The 25,051-nt window shown below is 34.4% G+C and overlaps 1 protein-coding gene across 2 annotated transcripts in view; it reads right to left on the bottom strand.

Annotated features, from left to right (window-relative positions):
• Window positions 1-25,051, bottom strand: part of CNTLN (centlein) — a 310,623-nt gene that overhangs the window by 171,340 nt on the left and 114,232 nt on the right. For both annotated transcript variants that reach the window (XM_045470092.1, XM_045470093.1), the window contains exons 6-8: window positions 22,711-22,844; window positions 18,340-18,502; window positions 7,551-7,745 (exon numbers count right to left, since the gene is read on the bottom strand). In XM_045470092.1, coding sequence (XP_045326048.1) covers window positions 7,551-7,745; window positions 18,340-18,502; window positions 22,711-22,844 — 492 coding nt within the window. The remainder of the gene's footprint in view (window positions 1-7,550; window positions 7,746-18,339; window positions 18,503-22,710; window positions 22,845-25,051) is intronic.

The following is a 25,051-nucleotide window of genomic DNA, read 5'->3' as shown; positions in this document are numbered from 1 at the left end:
ATTTAAATATTACAATAAGGACCTAAGGAAAAATATGTTTGCAAGATATAAACAAACAAGAAAACTCCTATAAATAATAGGAAAACACTATACTAATGAATCAAATGAAAATTCCAGCACTGAAACATACAATATTTAAAGAATATTTCACAGAAAGATGTAAAAGCAAATTAGGGATAACAGAAATGTCAGTTACTTTAAGGTCAATTACATTAACAGAAATTAGCTAATTTGAAGATACATAGATATTAAGATTGAAAAAATGAAGAGAGACTCACTGATCTCACTGACAACACTAAAAAGTCTAATACAAGTGAAATGGGAATCTCAAATGGAGAGGAGAAAGGAGTCAGAAAAATAATTGAGGAAACAATGTCAACACTTCTCCCCAACTTACTGAAATAAATAAAAACAAATTTTATTTTTATTAATTAATTAATTTATTTTACAAAAATCATGAAACCCAGCAACTGGAAGAAGGCTGGCTGACTACAATGAAAACCATACTTGGAAACAAGTAGTTAAAATGCTTAAAACTAAATTATTTTTTTAAAAGAAGCTAGACAAAGCTGGAACATCACATTTAAGTAAACAATGAAACAAAGTCCCTCTGACTTATTATCAGAAACAGCAGGGTCCAGAAGCCAGGAAACAGAAATTTTTAAATTGCTCTTAAAAATATATAGAGTTTGGGCACCTTGATGGCTCAGTTGGTTGAGTGTCCACCTCTTGATTTCAGCTCAGGTCATGATCCCAGAGTCCTGGGATCAAATCCTGTATTGGGCTCTGTGCTGAGCATGAGCAAGGAGACTGCTTAAGATTCTCTCTCTCTCTCTCTCTCTCTCTCTCTCTCTCTGTCTCTCTCTCTCTTTCTGCCCCTCTCCCACTGTCTCTCTCTCTCTCTCTCTCTCAAAAAAAAAAATATATACATATATATATGTATGTGGGGCTCGAACTCACAGACTGTGAGATCATGACCTGAGCTGAAGTCAGACACGTAACCGACTGAGCCACCCAGGCGCCCCTTAACTTTATTTTTTTAAATCATTTAAGTATATGTTTGGTTTTTTAATTTTTTTAATGTTTATTTATTTTTGAGACAAAGACAGAGTGTTAGCTGGGGAGAAGCAGAGAGAGGGATCCAAAGCAGGCTCCAGGCTCTGAGCTATCAGCACAGAGCTGGACACAAGGCTCAAACCCATGAACAGGGAGATCATGACCTGAGCTGAAGTTGATGCTTACTGACTGAGCCACCCAGGTGCCCCTGTAATTTTATTAACTTTAAGTGAATTAACACTGCAATGAAAAGGAAAAAAATTGCCATAATGAATAAAAAACACAGAACCCTACTACTTTAACATAAAGACACCTATAGGTAGAAATAGAAAGGATGGGAAACGGTACACCATGTAAAATGTAACCATTAAAGAGTTGGATATGATCAATTAACATAAAATTGGGTTTCAAGTCAACAGAATATTATTATAATTAAAAGAGTTCAAGTAATCAGGAAGACATGATAATCAGGAATTGTATACAGCAAATAAAACACCTTTAAAGCATGTGAAACAAAAATTAATAGAATTAAAGGGATAAATAGAAAGATCAATAATCATATTGGGAGATTCTAACACCTCTCTCTTAGCAACTGACAGAAAAACTGATAAAAAATTAAATACAAAAATCATTAAAGACAGAAGATCTGAACATTATCAACAACAATGACATAATTAAAATTAATATTTAAGGAACACTCCACCTAAAAGCTGCAGAATACAAATTATTTGCAACTATACATAAACCATATTCTGGTGATACAAGTCTCAATAAGTTTCAAATACAGTAACATTACACAGTTACTATTTCTGACCACAATATAGTACAGTGAATAGAAATAACACATATAAATTGTCCCTGACTTACAATGGTTCAGCCGTATGATGTTTCAACTTTATGATAATGAGAAAGCAATGTGAACCCAATAGAGATTGTATTTTCGAATTTTGAATTGTGATCTCTTCCCAGGCCAGTGATATTGCAGTAGGATCCTCTTTCACGATGCTGGGCAACAACAGTGAGCCTTGGTTCACAGTCAGCCACATGATCGATCACAAGAACATTTACCACTATTCCATACTCGTACAACCATTCTGTTTTCTACCTTCAGTACAGTATTCATTACCTGAGATACTCAATATTTTATTACAAAATAGGCTTTGTGCTAGATGATTTTTCCCAACTGTAGGCTAATGTAAGTATTCTGAGTACGTTTAACATAGGCTAGGCTAAGCTGTGGTGTTTGGTAGGTTAGATATATTAAGGATATTTTCTTTTTCATTAAAATTTTTTTTAATGTTTATTTTTGAGAGAGACAAAGTGTGAGTGGGGTAAGGGCAGAGAGAGAATGAGACACAGAAATTGAAGCAGACTCCAGGCTCCGTGCCTTCAGCACAGAGCCTGACATGGGGCTCGAACTCACGAACCATGAGATCATCACCTGAGCCAAAGTTGGACATTTAACTGACTGAGCCACCCAGGTGCCCTAAGCACATTTTCAACATACATTATTTTCAAATTAGGTTATGGGGATGTAACTCCATTGTAAGTTAAGGAAGATCTGTACAGGGAAAAGAAATTCCTAAATATTTCAAAAGGAGGCAATACACATCTAAGTTATCAAATGGGCAAGAAGAAAATCACAAGTAAAATTAGAAACAATTTCTAAACAAATGCTTATTTATGAAGTTGATGAGCTGATACTAAAATTTCCATAAGTAGCACCTGGGTGGCTCAGTTGGTTAAGCAACCAACTTCAGCTCAGGTCATGATCTCACAGTCGTGGGTTTCAGTCCTGCAGCAGACTCTGTGTTGGGCTCTGTGCGGACAGCTCAGAGCCTGGAGCCTGCTTCGGATTCAGTGTCTCCCTCTCTCTCTGCCCATCTCCCACTGATGCTCTCTCAAAAACAAACATGATTTTTTTTTTAAATTTCTATAAAAAAGCAACAAAGCAAGAATATACAGAACATTCTTAAAAAAGAATAAAGGGACTTACCCTATCCTCATTTCAAGAGTTACTATAAAGTGACATATATGAGTGGGTATTTCTCTGGACTCTATTCTGTTCTACTAATTATTTTGTCAATAATTATGCCAATACCACACTATCTTGATTTTCTTTTAGCCTGACAAATATGTATAAAAATCAGATAGTGTAATTCCTCTAATTTTTTTTCTTTATGAAACTTGATTTTGCTCTTTTAGGTCCCTGGCCTTGGCCATTCCCTGCAGATCTGAGAACTGGCTTATATTTCTCACAAAGAAAAAGGAAAGAAAGGGAAGGGAAGGGAAGGAAAAGAAAAAAGGAAAAGGAAAAGAGAAAAGGAAAAGGAAAAGAAAAGGAAAGGAAAGGAAAGATAAAAGAAAAGAAAAGAAAAGAAAAGAAAAGAAAAGAAAAGAAAAGAAAAGAAAAGAAAAGAAAAAAGAAAAAAGGAAAGGAAAGGAAAGGAAAGGAAAGGAAAAGAAACCTTCTTGGAATTGTGATTGGAATACAATGAATGATTAATTTGGGAAGAATTGAATCTTAACAATATTTTATCTTCTGATTCATGAATTTGGCATAGCTGTCCATTTATGTATGTATGTATGTATGTATGTATGTATGTATGTATGTCCATTGTACTTTCCAGTGTATAGATCAAGTGTGTATTTTGCTAAATTTATCCTTAATTATTACATAGGCTTTGATGTTACTATAAATGGTATTTAAAATTTTTCAATTTCTAATTATTTCTTTCTAATATTAAGAAATATAACTGTTATCAAGTGATGTTGTATTTTGCAATACTGCTAAATTTACTTACTATTTCTAAGTGCTTTACCATAGATTCAGTAGAGTTCTATACAGATGTTCATGTTGTCTGTGAATAAAAAGAGTTTCACTTTCTTATTTGTAATTGGTGATTTTGTTTCTTGCCTTTTTTTGTACTAGTTAGAATCTCCAGTACAGTGCTGAAAAGAATGGACTTGTTCCTTAACTTAGAAGGAAAGCATTCAGTGTTTATATTAAGCAAGAAACAGTATGTCTTACCCAAACTCTTCTAGTAAGAAGGAATATTTTGCAATTTCTATTAGGACACCAGCATCACTATGATACAAAAATCTGACAAGAAACATTCAAGAAAGGAAAACCATAGCCCAATATTCCTCATAAATATAGATGTAAAAATCCAAAGCAAAACATTAGCAAATCAAATTCAGCAATATACAAAAACAATAAAACATTACAACAAAGTTAGATTTATTTCAGGAATGCAAAATTAAATTAATAATTGAAATCAATCAATGTAATTCACCATGTTCACAGAATAAATGAGAAAAGCCTTACTATCATCTTAAAAGATGTGTTGTATACATTCAATACCTGTTCATGAAAAAGCTTTCATCAAACTATGAATAGTGGGAACTTCCTCAATGTGATAAAGGACAGTTACAAAAAAAAAGATACTGTAAGGTTTAAAAATAAGCAAAACTAAGGGTGCCTGGGTGGCTCAGTTGGTTAAGTGTCCAACTTTGGCTCAGGTTATGATCTCCCTGGTTCCTGAGTTTAAGCCCTGAGTTGGGCTCTATGCTGACAGCTCAGAGCCTGGAGCCTGCTTCAGATTCTGTTTCCCTCTCTCTCTGCCCCTCCCCTGCTCAGGCTCTATCTCTGTCTCAAAAATAAACATAAATAACTTTCATGAATCAATAAGAATCCAGCAGAAAAATGGATAAAAGTCATAAATAGAAGTTTTGCAGAAGAGGGCATGCACTTGGCTAGTAATCATTCAGAGATGTTTTTTTATCACTGATATGCACATTAAGATCAAAATAAAAAATCATACTTGAATTAGTTGCCAACAAACTAAGAAGTGTGACAATACCAAGTGTTAAGGAGGATGGGAATCAACAGATCTCTTACATATTGTTGGTGGAGTAAAATTTATGAAAACCACTTTGAAAAATAAGTATTTTGTGAAAGTAGCATTTTTATACTCTAAACCCAGGATTTCCATTCCTGGATATATATTCCACCTAAATAACCCAAATACTTATCTAGAAATGAATGTATAAATACTTATGATATAATCACATAAAATGGAAAATTTTAAATCAGTAAAAATAAATAAACAGCTAAGCCAAACAACATAAGTGAATCTTAATAACATAATGATAAATCAAAACTGCCAAACCCCAGGCAACAACACATTATGGTATTTTTATAAATTATAAAACTAACCAACATATTACTTCCTCATAATTTTAAGGCAATAAAACCAAAATAATCAGAATGAGGAGTGCCTGGGTGGCTCAGTTGGTTGAGTGTCAGACTCTTGATTTTGGCTCAGGTCATGATCTCATGGTTTGTGAGAGTGAGCCCCGCATCGGGCTTCGTGCTGTTAGTGCAGAGCCTGCTTGAGATTCTCTCTCCCTTTCTCTCTCTGCCCTTCCCTGCTCTCTCTCAAAATAAATAAATATTAACAATTTAGTGGTTAACTTTGGTGAGAGAATCAGGGTACCAGATAGGGCAGGAGCATACAAGTAGATGTAAGTCATTAGTCACCTTCTATTCTTGGATTAGTTGATGGGACAAAGGCCATTTATTGTAATAAACAAACAAGTAAATTAAAATAACTAAAATAGGCCTATGTGTGTAACATAATACTATGTCATGATACAAATTTTATGATTAATTCTGTGCATGTGTTATCCAAAAAATGTAATATAATACAATACAAATTTAAAAACTGCTGTCTTGGTGGTTGGGTGGCTCAGTCAGTTAAGTGTCTGGCTCTCTATTTCAGCTCAGGTCATGATCTCAGGTCATGATCGAGCCCCAAGTCGGGCTCCATGCTGACAGCATGGAGCCTGCTTGAGATTCTCTCTCCTTCTCCCTCTGCCCCTCTCCCCTGCTCATGCTCTTTCTCTCTCTCAAAATAAATAAACTTTAAAAAATTATATTATATTATATTATATTATATTATATTATATTATATTATATTATATATTATATTATATTATATTATATTATATTATATTATATTATATTAAAAACTGTTGCCTTAAGGTTGAATTGTTAGCAAGACAAAATAAGCTAGATTCAAAAATTACGGTTAAAGGATCATTAATAACCATTTAAGTACTCAATTATATGTTTGTGTTAATTCCATTTCTGAACTAATTAATACATTGTAAAATGTAAAGAAATGCCAAGTGCCTTAGCACTTAAATAAACTTACAGGAATGAGATTATTTTCTTTCAGTACATATATATATTTTGAATTTTTTTCTTTTAGTTAGAGAGAGAGAGAGAGCACATGAGCAGGGGAAAGGGGCAGAGGGAGAGAGAGAGAGAGAGAGAGAGAGAGAGAGAGAGAGAGAGAGATTGAGAATATGAATCTTAAAGCAGGCTCCATGCTCAGCCCAGAGCCTGCATGACACTTGATCCCAGGACCCTGGGGTCATGACCTGAGCCAAAATCAAGAGTCAGACACTCAATCAACTGAGCCTCCCAAGCACCCCCTTACACTATATATTTAGAGCTGAAAGTTACCTTTAAGATTATCTTAAAGAGATATCACTGAACATTTCTATGTGCCAAACTCTGCACTTGATATGCATTCTCTCATTAATGCTTACAAAACTCTATGATATAGATAGCAATAACACTAACATTTTTGTTCATGAGGAAACTTTGGCTAAAGGGTTAGGAAACTTGCTCAGGATCACAAAGCTCACAGGCAGGGCTGTAATTTGATCCCAGGTTTACCTGACTCCTGAACTTGCATATTTATCTTTACATTTGCACTACTTCAGAAGCTGGAATTGCACCAGGAAGTAGGTAGAAAGGTCCTGTCCAAAAACATACATCAAGATAGTGGCAAAATTGGGACTAAATGGTAGTAAGTATCATATACCTGGCATTATGCAACTACTTTATGAGACTTCCAATTTATACTCTTTCCATTTCATTTCCTCATTCAATTTAAAAGTCTCAAAATGGGCATGACCTATTAATTTGCTGTTCATTATTATATTTCAGTCAAGTGTTTCATCATCATAACTATGCCAGTTATACCCTACATTTATTTTAATGTTTATTTATTTTTGAGAGAGAGAAAGAGAGAGACAGACAGAGCATAGATGGGGGGGGGGGTGCAGAGAGAGAGGGAGACACAGAATCCATGGCAGGCTGTAGGCTGTGAGCTGTCCGCACAGAGCCCGACATGGGGCTCGAACCCACAAACCATGAGATCATGACCTGAGCTGAAGTCAGATGCTTAACCAACTGAGTGACCCAGGCACCCCACCCTATATTTCTATACGCATTTCTATATGAATCCATGTTGTACATAACATTCATGTCAACAAAGAGTACAAAAAATAGCACAATATAAAACCATCTTCCAACACTTACATTCTGATATATATAAATTTATTTAAATGTGCTTTAGTCAATTGTAGGAGAAAATTTGATATTGTACTGGGTAACATTTTTAGAAAATGTCTCTCACCTGTTCTGAGTGTTCTGAATCACTTTCTTGAGGTAAAGGATAGGGTGCTCCTTGTGATTCCTGAAGCTTTTCTTTTAATTTAGCATTTTCTTGCTCTTTTTGAAATAGCTGATCTTGAAGACTAACAACACTTTGCCGGAGCATAGCTTCACTTGATTTTGTGGTTTCAAAGCAAATATGTAACTCATTGTAAAGCTGTCTCAAAAAATAGATCCAAATTTATTAACAATCAATAAAACAATCATGTCTGTGTAAATATACACACATGCATATACATATCTATAAAGACTACATATGATACAATACTTGCCCTCAAGTGATTTTAATATTCCAGAAACAAGATATAAACAAATGGAAAACTAAGTAATATAATCAAATATCAATATAAAACTACAATTGATATTAAAAAGGCAGTATGTATTATTGGCCAGTGTAATATAGGAAAAGCATGCTAAAATACCTAAGGCAGGTGAAAACACTTTAAGCTTAGCTATATTAGAGGGCTTTACGAAAAAGAAAGGATCTGAACTGAGCCATAATACTATTATAGGAATTGAACGGAAACAAAAAGTCATTCTGAAGGTGGCAGAAACGTGAAAACATTTTGTACTGTTATAAGAAGAGACAGGGAGCATAAGATATATCAACCCAACTGAACTCAATATATACATTTGAAAGAAAAAAAGGAAAAACCAAGAGTCTTTCATTGAGTTCATTAAGTTTGACTGATATAGTCCCACTTAGTATAAATTAGCATCTACTGCTGCCAACAGGGGAGGAGGCAGAAGGAATAGCAAGAGACAGTCAAGCAGTAAGACAACAGACAGAATGTAAAGACTCCTGAACACCAGATTAAGGAAGGTGCGCTTGTTCCTGTAGGCAACTGGGGATAACTGAAGACCTTCGACAGAGTGTGATAAAATAGAAGACATGTTCTGAAGCCATGATAGATAACTTAAAATTTTTTTAAACTCAAGGCAACATGAATTAAATAAATTTAAAACTAGAGTTTATTAAAAGTGAGACAGTATGTGGCATGTATATAAGTGGTTTCATACAGAGTCACATATGTTTCACAATGGTATTTCTCCAGTATTCATAAACTTACTTGGTGATGAAACTCCTAACTTAAAATTGTGACAAAAGGGATAATTCAATTTGTGATAACTGATTTACATAAAAAATCCATATGTATATTTGTTGATGACACTGGGAAAGTGACCTAAGAATCACAATATTTGGGTTTTTTAGTAGGGCTAGTAGTGAGGTAGTAAGATCTTATAACAAAGCAAAAATCCCCAAGGTTTTTTGCTCAAATTTGGGAGTTTGCAAAATTCCCAAGCTCAAAATTATGTAGCTAATACACTAGGTCTTTAGGTTTGCTCACCCAATTTAAGATTGGGGGAATCTTCCATTAGCTGGCCTTGCCTCACGGAAAGAAATTTAACTACACAAAAGACGCCAGAGTACTTTTCTGTATGTATGATATACTTCAATTTTTTTTAAGTTTAAAATTTAATAAGGTTTGAAAAACTTCTCTAAATGCTTTTTCTCAGACACATACTTTGTCATAAAAACAAGATCCTCCAAACCACTCTGACATAATATACTCAATATACATTTTATGTCCTATCAGGGATTGTACCACTGTATTATTGTAGATACTTCAAATAACCCATTTCACTTTACAGCCAAAGTCTAAGCAATTGTTACAAAGGAAGGGTTGCCTTTATGATTTATAAAGAATTTCAGGAAATAAATCTGTACTTTCCCTCTCAATTACCTTTACACCAGGGAGTATGTCCAATGTCCTTTCCACAGTTGAGAGCATCAGTCTAGAAGGGAAGAGAGAGTAGGAACCTGACAGCCTTTAAGGAACAATGAAAGGATCAGAGTGGGCCTTATAGTGACCTACCTGTGCTGTGTTGCTGCTTTCATGATTGAGTTCAGGTAGAAAAGGAAAAAGCAAAATCTGGAGACAAGAGCTAAACATTCTAGAGACATTTGAAGCTAGGATAAATGAAGGTCTGCCCAACAGCATACAAAGTCGGTTAAAAGATTATTTAACTACTTTGTCTCTTATTTGTATGCTTTAATAATACTAATCAGCTTTTACCCAATAAATACAAATTAATCTTTTTGTAGGCAAATAATACTAACAAATTAAATATTAGTAAGATATTTAAAATGTTAAATAACTTACAAATATCAAATTATACCTCAATTTCAAAATATTAAAAAAAAGAATTTACAAATTTCAAATATTTGAGAATCTCATGAACATTGATCAAGTGTTGACAAAGCAAAACTTATAGTTCCCCTTACACTGCTCAAGGTACAGGAAGAATGATAGTGTGTGGTTAGGACAGAGGATAAATTTCTGACCATTAGTGCCAAGGGTGTGGTATATTTTCTTTGAGTGTCATGTCTTGGGATCTTCCTTCACAGATATAAGGCTCTGAGCCTATTCATACATGAAAGAAGGCACTGTCTTGTCTCCTCTCACATCTCCCCTCTTTTTTGCCTCTGTAAAAATAGACTAACTGCTCTCTTGTGTTCTCCACTTTGCTCTGCCATGCAGTTTACACAGGTACACTCCTATTCAGAAGTTGTTCTGGCTTGATCTGATGTAACTCTAGATACTGAGGCAAACTCTATCTTTCTCTGAAAATATCCATCCTTTCCAGCAGCAGGTGGAATAGAATCAAAAAGGCCCAGAACAAATCATCTAGACCAGCTCTGCTCCAGGAATTGGCACAGACCCTTTTATTCATTGGTTCTTATTCCAAATACGCATCTCCTACTTGCCTATCTTCTTTGATGGCTGATTGGACTTCACTTATTCAACAGCAGTAAGCCCACTCAGTTGTGGACACAGAGTAAAGGACACAAAGACAGCCCTGCAGCCATTGTTAGTTCTAGGCCCCAGGCCATCAGTAAACTTGGCAAAATAATAATAATAATATTAATAACAGTAGAGTGAGTCAAAAAAGTCTCAAGTAAGTAAATTAGGTAATATAACAAATTAATTCATCTGCTTTGGTTTAGCATCTGGAATTAGTAACTTTATTAGCAGTAACAATCGTTCAGAGTACTCTTCAGACAGGCCCTTTTCTTGACAATTTCTTTCCCCTTAGAGTCCAAAAAGCTGAAATGGGTCAGAATTTTTTGCAAGATTCTGGCCTATAAAAACATTTAATCATACATCCCCTTGTACACTTTACAAGTACATTATAATCCATAAATAATTTAATATGCTTACTATTCTTGATGCTGTTTATTGTTGAAGAAATTAAAGTTTAAAAGGTTAAGAGGCTCTCTAGGGAATAGAAAGCAAGTTATCTCCAGAAACAGGACACCAAACTCCAAGTCCTTTAATTTTCAGGGACTTCTACTGAAGTACTCTCCTTCCCTCGTTTTTATTAGTGTTAAGGAACAAGATACTTTATGAACCTTTACAATTTTGGAAGTGCATATGCTCTGTGACTCAACGACTAATTTGGCTAAAGAATAAAATTTTCCTTATTTAGTGATTAAGTATACTATTTGTTACTCTGACTGAGACAATAACTTCTACAATTGAAAACCACATCTGTTTGCAGCAGAAAAATGAGAAGAGAAACTCTGATTTAACATGCGGTTTAAACAGAAAGAATGCATCAGCTAACTCCTTATTTTCCCAGACTGATATTAGCTTGTGTCATATAATTATCATTAAATAGTACAAAAAGCGATAAAACACATATATAGTATCCCAAACATATTAGATGGTCTAGAAATTATAAATGTTATGCAATCTCTATCTATAGTTATATCACACACATGTATATAAATGATGTGCAAAGGTAGAAAAACAATTAAAACTTATAAATGGCTACATGCTCAGCAGAAGAAAACACACTAGCTTACTTTTATTTATTTTGATGGGTCTGTCTCTTCCAGAGGAGCCCTCCACATCATTAGGTTTTGTGTATAAGACTAATGATTTGTTATGGGTACCTCTGGAAAAATATGTTTCACCCCTCCCTGGGCTCAAAGTTTTTTCAAGTTTTCTCTCTTCACCTTTGTCTCCCTTTCAGGTTCCCCTCAACTTACCACTGAGGGCAACTAATTTTATCTTTCCTGATAATGAAATGAATATTATGGAATAAATCAACTTAATAAATGGGAGAAAGGAGGAGAAATGGAGGGAAAACAAAAATTTAAAAAAAAAAGAGTTAAGAGAAGAGAATTGAAAGAGCACAGAGGAAACAGAAACTCCATGAGAAATAGTAAATTAAGAAGACCTAACTCATGGGTGCCTGGATGGCTCAGTCAGTTAAGCATCTGACTTCAGCTCAGATCATGATCTCACAGTTCATGAGTTCAAGCCCTGTGTTGGGCTCTGTGCTGACAGCTCAGAGCCTGGAGCCTGCTTCAGATTCTGTGTCTCCCTCTCTCTCTGCCCCTCCCCCACTTGTACTCTGTCTCTCTGTCTCTCTCTCAAAAATGAATAAATATAAATTTTTTTTAATTTAAAAAAAATTAAAAATTGCCATGCCATAGCATAATAAAAGAAACCACATTTTTATAACCAGGACAAAGAGTGGCTGAAGAATAATGATGACAGCCCTTTGCACAGAGGATAGTAACATGCGAGGATCCCTCTTCACCAAAAAGGATGTAATGGAGTCAGCACTGCACCCAAAATCGGACTGGAATTCATGACCCTGAGAACCAGTCACATGTTCTTCTGACTGAGCCAGCCAGGCACCCAGCAATGAACTCTTTTGAGTAACATTTAACTTAGGTATCAAGATAAATTTCCCAACATAAAGTTACTGAACATTAAAAGAATTTTGATGAGAATGAATGATGCAAGTTTACAGAATCTATTTACAGAACGTTTAAGACCACATTATTCTATGTATAACTGAATGATACAGTGGGCTTTGTAATAGAGTTTAAGATTGTGGGTTCTGGACCCAAGATCACCTAGATTTGAATTCTACCATCTTTAAACAATATTCTAAGCCTCAATACTTGATCTATAAAACAATAAGGAATAATAATAATATACCACATAGGGTTGGTGTGAGACTTAGTGACACAAAAGGCATTTTCCAAGTTGCTAATACACAATAAGCTCAATAAATGTTCACCACTATTACTATATGGTTGCTGGATATGACTTGCATTGTGCCTCAGCCTATATCATGTGTTTCTAAAATAATGTGTGTTAATGGAAACACAGATTCTCCTTGGCTTATCATAAAATCTTATATTGTTTATTTATGATTGTGCTACAACTAGATGGCCTTTCTACTTGTCTTCTTAGTTTCTCCACATTTTACCACTTTAGAACTATTTACTCACCCAAATAGTTAAAAATTAAGTGGACTAGAATATTTAAATTAAGACAGAAAAATATGCCTGCAAAGTTTGAAAATACTCTTACTTTCAAATAAGAATCTATGATTTTTAAACTGCATTATCCAAAGTGGTATATCATTGCACACACTCCTTAAGGTTCAATAATTTAACATTTACTGATCATCTCTCATGTGGCCGGCAGGTCCCCTTCAAACTTCATGATGTCCTGTGCATTCTCAACATTTAATAACTTAAATGAGGCTTTTTTATGTATGAACTAAGAGTAAACTGTAAAGCATTAATATGATGTTACTAGCTTTTTCATAAAAGGAATGGTTTCCTAGGCCTGGGTGTGAGGTGTGTGTGTATGTCTGTGTGTGTGTGTGTGTGTGTGTGTGTGTGTGTGTCTGTATATTCCATACTCTCTAATGAATACTAATGGTCTGAACTGACAACAAAGAAATGTTTATTGCACCTTTATTTACAATAGTAAAAAATTTAAACAACATACATGATCAACACTGGAAATATGGTTAAATATATTGCTATTCCCAAAATAGCTATATGTCATGATATTGTTTTAATATAATGTGAAATAAAAGATATTAGTGTATCCACAGATATGTTAAAATGCACTTTAAAAAACTGAAAGGAAATATTCAAAATGTTAAACAGCATTTGCCTCTGGGAGATGGAATTATAAAGGGTTTTTTCTGTGTTTTGATGGGTAATTATTTACACATAGACTACCAAAGAAAAATTAAATGTAGTATCTACTAACTTCAGGCAAAATTCACAAAATATAAATAAATAATCAAGGACTTCTGAATTGAGTGTAGGTGAGTATACTAATGAAAACTTTATGAATGAACAATTATAATTATCTAAAATAACTTTAAAATTAAAATACCACAAAGAGAATTAAAATTTCAGAATGAGTATCAAGTAAAAAATCAGTTAAGTTTCCTACACAGTACCTCTAAAAAGTAACTTCTGAGGAACAAGTTGGAAGAAACAGGAATTCAAAGTGGAGAAAAGAAAAAAAAAGTAGACAAAAGAGAGTACAAGAAATAGACTAAATAGGGAAATTAAGCCAGATCTTTAGCATCGATGTCAGTTTGCTCTTTTTTCCTGCCTCTATATTATTCATAAGCACAATATATTCCCATTAAACCTCTCATTATCTAGAATGATTCTTGGAGCATTGTCATAATTCTGGGGAAACATGCATAAGGTTTCAAAATTCTCCAAATTAGAGTTTGATAAGCTCTACTTCTCCCAATTTGGTAAAGACATTAACTAGGGAATTTATGACTTAAGGTAAATTTCATATAAGAAGAATTATAAGAAATTAAATTGCTTCACTGATGTCTTCTTATCTTCTCAGAATAAATATCACATATATCACTTCATCAAAGGGAGTCTCTTATCCCTAAACATAGGAAAAGGTCCAAGCTATGTACTTCTGCTATTACAACATACATTACTTACATCATACATACATACAACATCATCTTACTCCTGCTACTCAATTATCAGTGATCAACTAGATTTTAAGCTGTAAGAGGTGAAGAATAAAGGTAGTAAAAAGGTTACCTATGCAGACATCAGGGGGAAGAGCTTTCAGGAAGAGGATGCAAATGCAAAGAACTTGAGGTTGAAGAATACTTGGATGTTCAAAGGAAAAAAACAGAATTAAGTGTGGCTGCAATGGAGAGATTAAGGAGAAGAGATTGCAAAAATGAGATCAGAGAGGTAATGAAGAGCCAGATCATGTACAGTCTCCCAAGTTATAGCAAGAACTTGGAGTTTTATTTTTCATGAGACAGGAAACCAATGGATGGAGGTAAAGGAAGGAAGGACTTACTAAGTTTTAGCAAGAACATCCTGACATCTGTGTTGATAATGGACTCAAAGGGGATAAGGTCAGGAGGAAAGAAATAAAGTGAGAAACTATTTCAAGAACTCATGTGAAACCTGATAGTGGTTTGGACAGAATGGTGACAACAGGGGTAGTAGAAGTAGCAGAATTTCATACATGTATTGAAGGCAAAGCAGACAATAGCTTAGTTTGAAGGTGTGAAATCTGAGATGCTTATTAGGCACACAAGTTAAAAAATGTTAAGTACACAATTAGATATACTCTTTCCTAGTGGCGCCTGGTGGCTCAGCTAGCTAGTTAAATGTCTGATTGATTTTGCCTCGGGTCATGATCTCACAGTTGTGAGATCAAGCCCTGCATTGGGCTCCACACTGGGCTCCTCACTGGGCATGGAGCCTGCTTAAGATTCTCTCTTTGCCTCTCCCTCTGCCCCCTCCCTCGCTCATACTTGGGCACAGGAGCACTCATGCTTGCTCGCTCTCTCTCTCTCTCTCAAAAAAAAAAAAAATATATGTGTGTGTATATATGTATATATGTGTATATATGTATATATATATGTGTATATGTGTGTATATATGTATATATGTGTATATGTGTGTGTGTGTATATAGATAGATATACATATATAGATATATATGTATGTATATCTTTCCTAAAGTTCACACAAGACATCCAGAGTAGATAATCAAGTGTGGGAGTCATCATATGGACAATTATGATTTTGAAAGCCTAGGTGACTGGATAAAATCACCTAGGGTGTGAATTTAAACACAGGAAAAAAAAAGACATCCTATAATTAGGGCCTGGGACATTTTAACATTTAGACAACATGGAGACTAGGAAAAGATGTGAAAGAAACAGAAAAGGAACAGCTAGAATTGAAGGAAGAAAACTATACAACCGTAGTGCACTGCAAGTCAGGAGAGGGGGTGGGGGAAAGAAGGTATTTCAAGGAACAGCAAGTCATCAACTAAGACATATGTTGTTGATACATTAAATGAGGATTGACATATGATCACTGAATTGAGCAATGTGGTGGTCACAAGTAATTCTGAGAGGAGAAATTTAAGAATAGTGAATGAAAGGGGTAAAAACTTGACTGGAGTTGGTTCAAGAGAGAACAAGAGAGGTGAACTTCAAGAAAACTTAAGTTTTTCAAGGAATACTGCTGGAAAAGGAAAAGGAAGAGAAGGAAGGAATATATATATAGTGGGGGTCAATACATGTTTTTTATTGTTTGTTTTGTTCTTTTCCCCAGATCAGAGGCATAACGGCCTGTTTATATGTGGTTAGGAATGGTCCAGTAAGGAAATGATGCTATAGAAGAGATGGGGAACATCTCCTTCTATGAGAAAGTTGGTAACAACAAAAAGTTGGAGAGGAAGACCGTAATAATCATCAAATTATAAATCCACACTACATATGTTCATGCTGGAGGACAAAGAGGAGCAGGAGGAGAGCCAGAACTCTATGTATTGTTGTGGAAATACATCCAATGCACATTTTTGAAAATGACAAGTTAAAGAACAGTAAGTGTAAGTTAATAAATATTAAAATTATAACATGCCTCGATTTGTGATTATGTGTGTATGTACACACATGTCTAATATCTAATGCATGAAAAGGGTCTGGAATGACTACTCAGATGATTATCCCTGGGGACAGATGAAATGAATTGGGGTGAGTGGAAGGGTATTCGAGTCTGTTAGACTAGCAGTATCAGGACTTCTATACTATTATTTCTGTTTCTTATAATAATGTATTCTTGTAATGTTTGTATAATTAACAAAGAAAATAATTTTAAAATATTCTGTTCTCCTAGAGAAATTCTCAGATACATTCAAATATTAAGAGTGGTTACTTCTGGGGCAAGGGCTTCAGGTAGGCAGGCAGAATACTTTATATTTTTATTTCATACACTTCTGTATTATTTAAGAATTTATCACAAGCATCTAATACTTTGGTAATAATTATTTTAATTTAAAATGTTTAAGTATTCAATTGTGTGAAATGATTCAGAATCTACAAAAGCTCTCAAGTAGGTTATAAAAGAGATGGTTGCTCTATGTAGGGATTGCTAAAGAAAATCAGCCAAAAAGTAGAATTAAGGCTGAGCCATTTTGTCTTAAATTTTTAGTCAAGCAACAAAAAAAAATTCTTAGAACACAAGATTGAAAAATGAAATAGCCAAGGAAACACTGCTTTTTTTCCTCTTTACCAAGTTCTTTCTTGCTGAGAGTAGAAAGAGTAAAAGAAGTATTAGCATATAAGAGAAAAGGGTTATGAGGTTATTACCAAGCAACCTTAAAGATGTATTTGAATATAAATTGCCATGGGTGAGGGGCTTTTAAGCAAAACTTAAGAAAGAAAAAGAAATATTTGAGGTAAATATACAAGTGAAAAGGATGAAAAAATTAAAGTTACTAATAAGATCCAATTTTCCAAGTCATTTTAGCAATGGAGCCTGGTTTGGAGGCAAAAGCAAAATAGGCAATCCCACCATACAGAACAAAAAGAGGAAGCGGCTCTATTCTAAGTGGAGAGAACAGGCGCTACCCTTCCCTCGTTATCATCTGCGTCCTGAGGGAAACTCTAGAGGAACACAGAATACAGATTGAAAACCACTGTTCCAAAGCATTATTTAAAAATAAGTGCTTAACGTTTACTTAATAGTTATTTACTATTACTACTAACATAAAAACGTTAATTATAGGTATTGGATTTTCATGGTCCTTTTTTAGAAGAGGGAGTTAAATAGAAAACAACAACACAGATTGCACTATTTAACCACTCTAAGCCTTGGCTGCCTCAACTATTAAAAAGGAATAAAATCAATCTTATGAGATTGACCTATACAGAAATCAAATTATTTCTATAAATAACCTGGTACACTACACAAAACATAAAGAATTCAATAAAGGTGGTTTTTTTAATTACTAGCCATAATTATTGTTGCTGAGTCAGTCAGCATGCCTAAATAGCTGGGTAAGCCTTCTTAAGTGGTTCCTAAAACAACTGTAAAGTAAAATGACTACTTAAAAGAAGCAGACAAAAAAGAGAAACATCCTTGGAAAATACTGACCCTGAAGCCTTCCTCAGCATACCCATTTGTGTCTGTGCAGATTTGCCAATGAAACAATGCACAATTCTATAATGAAAGACTGCTTTAGGTCATAAACTATAATCATAACAGAGGAGTGATTTCTCATAATAGAAGGCTGAGAAATTCCATTCCCCAAATCCTTTCTGGTTTGGGGGCTACAGTCATAGTATGTTTCATAGTAGATATCGAAATTCCAATTTATAAAAACAATATCCTACAGAGTAAATTTGCATCTATGTTTTAAATGTTTCAACTTTAACAGCCACATAGAAAAGTCACAAAATTTTAAATATTACCAAATTGAGCTGTATTTCATTTTTAATTTTGAAGAAACATATATAAAAGGGAGTAGTAATAAAGAAATGTTGAAATCTGAAAAAAAATTGAATTCTATATATTTGTATAAGTGCATCCATATAAATTTACATTTTTATGACAGAATAGAAGCATACTTTTTGATATGATATGCTTTCGGCTGTGTGGACGTCTTCCTGATTCCTCAGTACTTTCTGTGTGTCCATGTTCAGAACCTGGAGCTGCTGGATCAGCTCCGCTTGCTGTGCTGTGTGTGCACTGTTCTGTTTGTACAGGTTCTGCAGCTCCTGCAACTCCTTCCTGTGCAAAGCGAGCCATAAACAGGGACAAGCATGAATAAAGACCATCTCAGTTAAATAACTGTGTTCATCTAAGTTATAGATCGTCTTCCAGTTTTTTTATCTATTATTTTTTACTGCAGGCAAACATATTAATGAAAGAAATAACATATAAAGTATTTAATATTTATCACATACACCTAGAAAGTATTGATAGAACTACTATGACTTTCAAAGCCAAATACTTATCAATTTTCTTTTATAGCTTGATAGTAATAAAACCCTTGGATATACAGACATAGTACCACCTTCTTATTGAAATTAAGTTACACTTCAGTTCCAAGAATTGATAAGTACTGATGCCAACAATAGTTATCAGTTTTGAATACAGGGTAAGTCAGCCTTTCATTGCATATTATACAGAACTTCAGATGCATTAAAAGGAATCCCAAAAGGCAAATTAAATTTCAAACCAAAGTTTCTTAAAGCACCACTAGTTTGCAACCTCAGAGATCTGGGCTGGGATTCCTGTGACTCTTCTAATCCAGACTGAAGGAAAAGATAAGGCAAAAAAAAAAAAAAAAAAGGTAGAAGCAAGGAGAGCAACACAAGGTGAAAACCAGTGATTCCAACCAATCCCAGGTGCAACTGGTAAGGAGGAGAACAAATGAACTGGTAGTGGTAGTAATGATGGCACTAAGGGTCCAGGAAAACCCTACTTCCTGGTATAGGGGTTGCCAGAGTTCCATGGTAGGGAATCCCATGTGAAACAGATCACATAAAATCGGAACATATTTTATATATTCAATTTGAAGAGAAAAATATTTATAGAAATACATTTCACAGAACAACACATTATAATATGTATTCTGGAGACTGTATTTTTTAATGGAACTTTTTTTAAACTATAACCTCAAACTAAAAATTAATTTCTATAAGGTAAGTCTTAAAAGAAGGAACAAAGGAGATATGCAAACAGTTGTTGAAGACGATAAATATTAATATGGGAGAAATGAGCTCTATTTTTAGAAGTTTGGAATATCGTTTTCCAAATAGCACAACAATCCCTCCATCCATACAGATACATGAACATACACTGTCTGTCTCAGTCCTTTCAGGCCGCTATCACAAAATATCATACATTGGGTAGTTTACAGACAACAGAAACTTATTTCTCATAGTTGTGGAGTCTGGAAGTCAGGGATCAGAGTGCCCAGTCAGGGCTCTCTTCTGGGTCAGAGACTTCTTGTATCCTCACAAGGTAGACAGACATTCGGCAGCTCAGGGAGGTCTCTTTTAGAAGAACACTATTCCCATTCATGAGAGCTCTATCCTCATGACCTAAACATCCCCCAAAACCCCTCCTCCTAATGCCATCACATTAGGCGTTAGGATTCCAACATATTATTTTGGGTGGATACATTCAGACTATAGCATCATCTTTTTGTAACTTATTTTAAAAAACTATTTATTTAAAAAAACTAAAACCTGAAGTAAATAACAGTCCAAAAACGAGAGAGGAGAGAGAAGAGAATTAATAATGGCGCAATGCCTGCAGGATATATAATGCTCACATGAGGAGGGGAAGAGAGACCCACAGTAAGAATGCTTGCTGAGTACTGCCGTTTCCAGAATAATACTGGTAAAAATTATCAAATAAGATAGGCAATAGATGTATAATAAAATTCTATCTCAGTATATAGTCAAGATATATGTTTGGAAACCTAAGTAAATGTTGCATTTAGAACGGGGACATGATGAGGAGAAAACATACCATCTTTCAGTGCAATGTGAAACACAGCAAATTTACTTCTCTTCCAATGCTAGAAATATTTGTTATTTCTTAAAGAGATGATCAGTAGCTGGCTTGCATTTAAGGGTCATGTGGAACAAAATATATGTATCTTTAGTCAGAAAAAAACATATTCAAGAATAGGGAAATGCTCACACTATGAGGCACCTGAGGATTAAAAATCAACTAAGGGAATAGCATACTCCTGTCTCTCATCCCATGCTATGTCCTAGGCATACTCCCAGTAAGTGGAATGGAAGCATAATCTTACACTATCGAGATAAGTTTCTTTCTCTTCTTTCTACTTGAAAAGTAGATGCAATGGGATGTACACCATTGTTGCAAATACGAAATGTGGAATTTGATTAGTATCAAAGTAAGCAATAAAGCTTACAAAAGGCACACGTCTGGACCACTAGCAAACACTAAATTTGTCTATATCTTTCCTCATTTGAAAACAAATAAAGAAAAACAAACTGGACTTACTAAAAAAGGGGAGTACTAAGAATTAAGAAAAAAGAAAGTTTATTGTACATACTCGGAGGAAAAGTATACCTCTGAGTAGAAATTACTAAAGGAATTAGAAGGAAGGTCTAGAAAATGTATAAAAAAGAAATCATCACACTTCTCTGAATTATCAATAGAAAGACAAGATGTAAAGATGACCTTAATAAAGCCTCTGTGAAGGTAGGAACGTTTTGTTCACTACTACAAACAGAGCACCTAAGGTAATTCCTGTCCCTTATTGTAGTTGTTGGTGTATTATATACATCTTATGCATATTTCCAGATTCAGTCTATACCTGCCTCTTAGACTCTCATTCCCTTGCTCTGTCTCAGCCTATTAACTGCCACTTAAGCCTATGAAATTTATACAGCTCATCTGGCTCCACTGCTTGAAGTCAACCAGCTGCATGCCTAGCATGTGTGTTTCCTTGTACCATTTCCAGATTAGGATAAAATGCTACAACACAGGCATGGTATATGCAGCAAACTTTTATCAATGTAAGACAAAACACAAGAAGAAAACAGACAGGTAACTTGTTTTCTTTTTCCATCCGATGGATTGCTCTAGAGCATCGTTTCTCTCCTACAGCCTGTTCAGAATCACCCTGGGTAGCAAATTCAGTGCACCTGCTATCTCTTCATGGTTCATCACAAAGCAGTAGCCAGCACAATAGTGCATTTCCTTGAATTACTCTTTATCCTTGCCTGCCTCATTCTTCTCTCTCTTTCTCTCACTCACTTATCCCTGGAATTGAATCTCCTAAGTAAGCAATCAGGACTTAATCCTTCCCTCATGCTCTGTTTGCTAGGATATATGGGATAAGACAGTTGTTGAATGAATGAAATGAAAAGGATAACATAAAGAGATATTGTTAAAAAGGAAAGATACCATAATAACATCAAAATGCATAATTACAGTTATAAGGAAAATAAAAGCTATGGAAAATAAAGTTAATTGGTAGGTTCAAACTTGAGAATTTCCTGTAGACACAGATAAAAAGGAGTAAAGGAAAGTATGAGAGACTTGAGACAGCTCTGAGAACCGACAACATTTCCTCAAGAAGAATGTCAAGTGCTGTTAAAAATACTGGATTCCTGAAAGATAAATCCGGTGATTTTTTAGTTACAGTGATGCTATCTAAGGGATTGAGTGGGCCATGGGATAAATTAGGAATATCCCTGTGGAGATCAAGTTTGATACCAAAGACTGACAGAGGGTTTCCGGCAGCTTCTCTAGGTTATTCTGCAGTTTAAAAAAATCTGGATGGTTTATAAAAACAAAGATTTACTGCTTGCTCACATTACATGTAGCTTTCCTCTATTTTAAGACTCAAACTGCAGCAGCAGACTATATTAGGAATATACTATTCTGGTGGCAGAGGACGAAAAGCAAAGGCAAATCAAGCAATGCTTCTTTTAAAACATTAGGACATGGCATATATTACTTTCACTCTTGTCTCACAGGCCAAAATAAGTCACATGGCTAAATACGAGGACAATGGGGGAGAAAGCATACTCTAGCAACAGGGAAGGCCCTATTAAAAAAGAGCCCCTGGCGCCTGGGTGGCTCAGTCAGTTGAGCGTCCGACTTCAGCTCAGGTCACGATCTCACGGTCCGTGAGTTCGAGCCCCGCGTCGGGCTCTGGGCTGATGGCTCAGAGCCTGGAGCCTGCTTCTGATTCTGTGTCTCCCTCTCTCTCTGTCCCTCCCCCGTTCATGCTCTGTCTCTCTCTGTCTCAAAAATAAATAAATGTTAAAAAAAATTTTTTTAAATAAATAAATAAAATCCAGATCGTTTCAATATACAAACATATGTCTTCATAGAAGACCTATTGTTGTCATTTTAGAGTGTTAATAATAAACATATATGTTGCCATTCTGAATAACTAATGACAGTGCTATAATATTACATTTGAAATTGAATATACTTGCCTGACAAGGGTAATATCCATATCCTTCTGGATAAGTTCAGTCTGTTTATTATTCAACTGTAATGACACAGCATTATATTTACTCTGTGATACTTCAATTTCTTTTCTTGCTTCAATTAAATCATCTTCAAAGGCCTAAAATCAGAGCACTTATATCATAATCAAACATAATAAGTATCAAATAAGAAATGAAGTATATTCAACTAATCTAAAAAATTACAGTAAAAAATTGGTAATGTTTTTAATTTTTTTTTTGTTTTCACTTAACTAAAAAAATATTTAGTACAAACAATAACTTTAATACCAGTTGCAATTTACTTTTTCCAGAAAATGAAAAAGTATCATAGTGCCTTGGTACAAAAACTAAGAATGTGAAGCAATTAAATTTGAAAATCAAAGTAGAAATGTACTTATTGAAATTACAGTAAGTAAATTATTGTATAGTGAAAAAACTATTATTGTGTAAGGAAATTATTGTATAGTGAAAGTATATATGAATAAAAAAATTAGTTCATTTACTTAAAGAGTAGCCAGGACAAATGGCAGATATTTCATTATTTCCTCTATTTTAAATGTACACACATTGGGAAAAAAAGGGACAGAACTGTAAAAAATATCAACATAATTGTATAATATTTGAGATTCAGATCATGTTCAGTTTTTCTGATTATGGTGAAATTTTACCCAAGTTTTACAAAGTCGGCCTTTTCCTCCAGATAATTCTCTATTGTTTACATTGTGAAACATTTCAAAATTGATGTTACTTTTAACTATATTTTTTCCAAAATATATTACAAAACTAATTTTATTTTCATAAAGTAGTAAATAAACATATCTAAACATAAAGTATACCCACATAAACACTATACATTGATTATTTGCAGAAGTGAGCACCAGGCTTTAGGCACTCTACTCTACCCTGCACTCCTCTACTCTAGCCATGCTCTCATACTTCACATATTACCCCACGGTAGCTGAAGCAATCTTTTTAAGGTAAAAATAATGGCTTTCGACCAAGAAAGCACTCTGAGTACTTCTTAAATTTCCATTTATTACAAAAAACAGCAATGAGAGAGAGAGAAAGACAGAGAGGGAGGGAGGGAGGGAGGGAGGGAGAAAGAAAAAAGAAAGATCACTGGCATGGATATGAGAAAGCAGAAATCTTTGTGCACTACTGGTGGGACTATAAATGATGTAACCTGTATGGTCGGCTGGGAGGGTGGTAACTGCTCAAAACATTAAAAAGGTATCTAGTATATAATCCAGCAATATTTCTTGGTATATAAATTCAAAAGAATAGAAAGCAGGATCTTGAAGACATATTGGCATACCCATGTTTATACCAGCACTGTTTATAACAACCAAGAGTTAGAACCACCCATATGCCAGATATATAAATTTATAATTAGATTTAAAAATTTAAGTATTTAAAAAATGAAACAATTTTAAAAATGAAAAATAGATATTAAAAATATTTTACATTTTACAATGAGGATGGGGTAGTGAGGAATCATTATCCCAAACTGCGCTACTATACAATTTTAAATGTCCATTTCCCAACAAAAATTACAACATGTAAAAAGAGGAAAGTGTCATTCATACATAGAGGAGAAGAAGCAGTCAATAAAAAATAACTAAAGAAAACCATGCTTCACAAACATGACAACGTCTCACCTAATAAAAAACACCATAAAGTGATATAGGTTATTTTTAAACAATCAAGTGGAATTTCTGATGCTAAAAAGCAAAACAACCAAAATGAAGAGCATCAAAAAGTTTACAAGAGGAGCTGAATATTCAATAGGAGATGGCAAAAATAAGAAAAAACTTGAAGATAAATCAAGAAAAAAGAATAACAATAGTCAATAGCCCCAGAAAAATGTGGAACACTATTAAATGCACCAACAGAGCATAATGAAACTACCAGAAGGAGAGGTAAGAGAATAAAGAAACAGAAAAAATATTCAAAGAAATAATGACTGAAAACTACCAAACAATGATGAAAAAAATTAACGTAACATCCAAGAAGCACAAAACCTCCATGGACTGTACATGCAGAAATCCACAGACATATCATAGTAAAAATACTGACAGCCAAAACCAAGAAAAAATCTTAGAAACCATAAGAGAAAAACCACTCCTCATTTTCAAGAGACCTCAGTAAGATTAACAACTGACTCTTCTTCAGAAACAATAGATGTCAGAGACAGTGAGATAACATATACAAAGTGCTCAAACGAAAAAAAAAAACTGCTAACACAGAATCATATATATAGTAAAGCTATCATTTCAAAATGAAGGTGACAACAGGAGTCTGGGTGGCTCAGTCAGTTAAGTGTCCA

Source organism: Leopardus geoffroyi, chromosome D4 (genome assembly GCF_018350155.1).
Source record: "Leopardus geoffroyi isolate Oge1 chromosome D4, O.geoffroyi_Oge1_pat1.0, whole genome shotgun sequence".
NCBI classification, from domain to species: Eukaryota; Metazoa; Chordata; class Mammalia; order Carnivora; family Felidae; genus Leopardus; species Leopardus geoffroyi.
The sequence above is the reverse complement of the archived record's forward strand: the minus strand, read 5'-3'. Positions and strand labels throughout refer to the sequence as shown.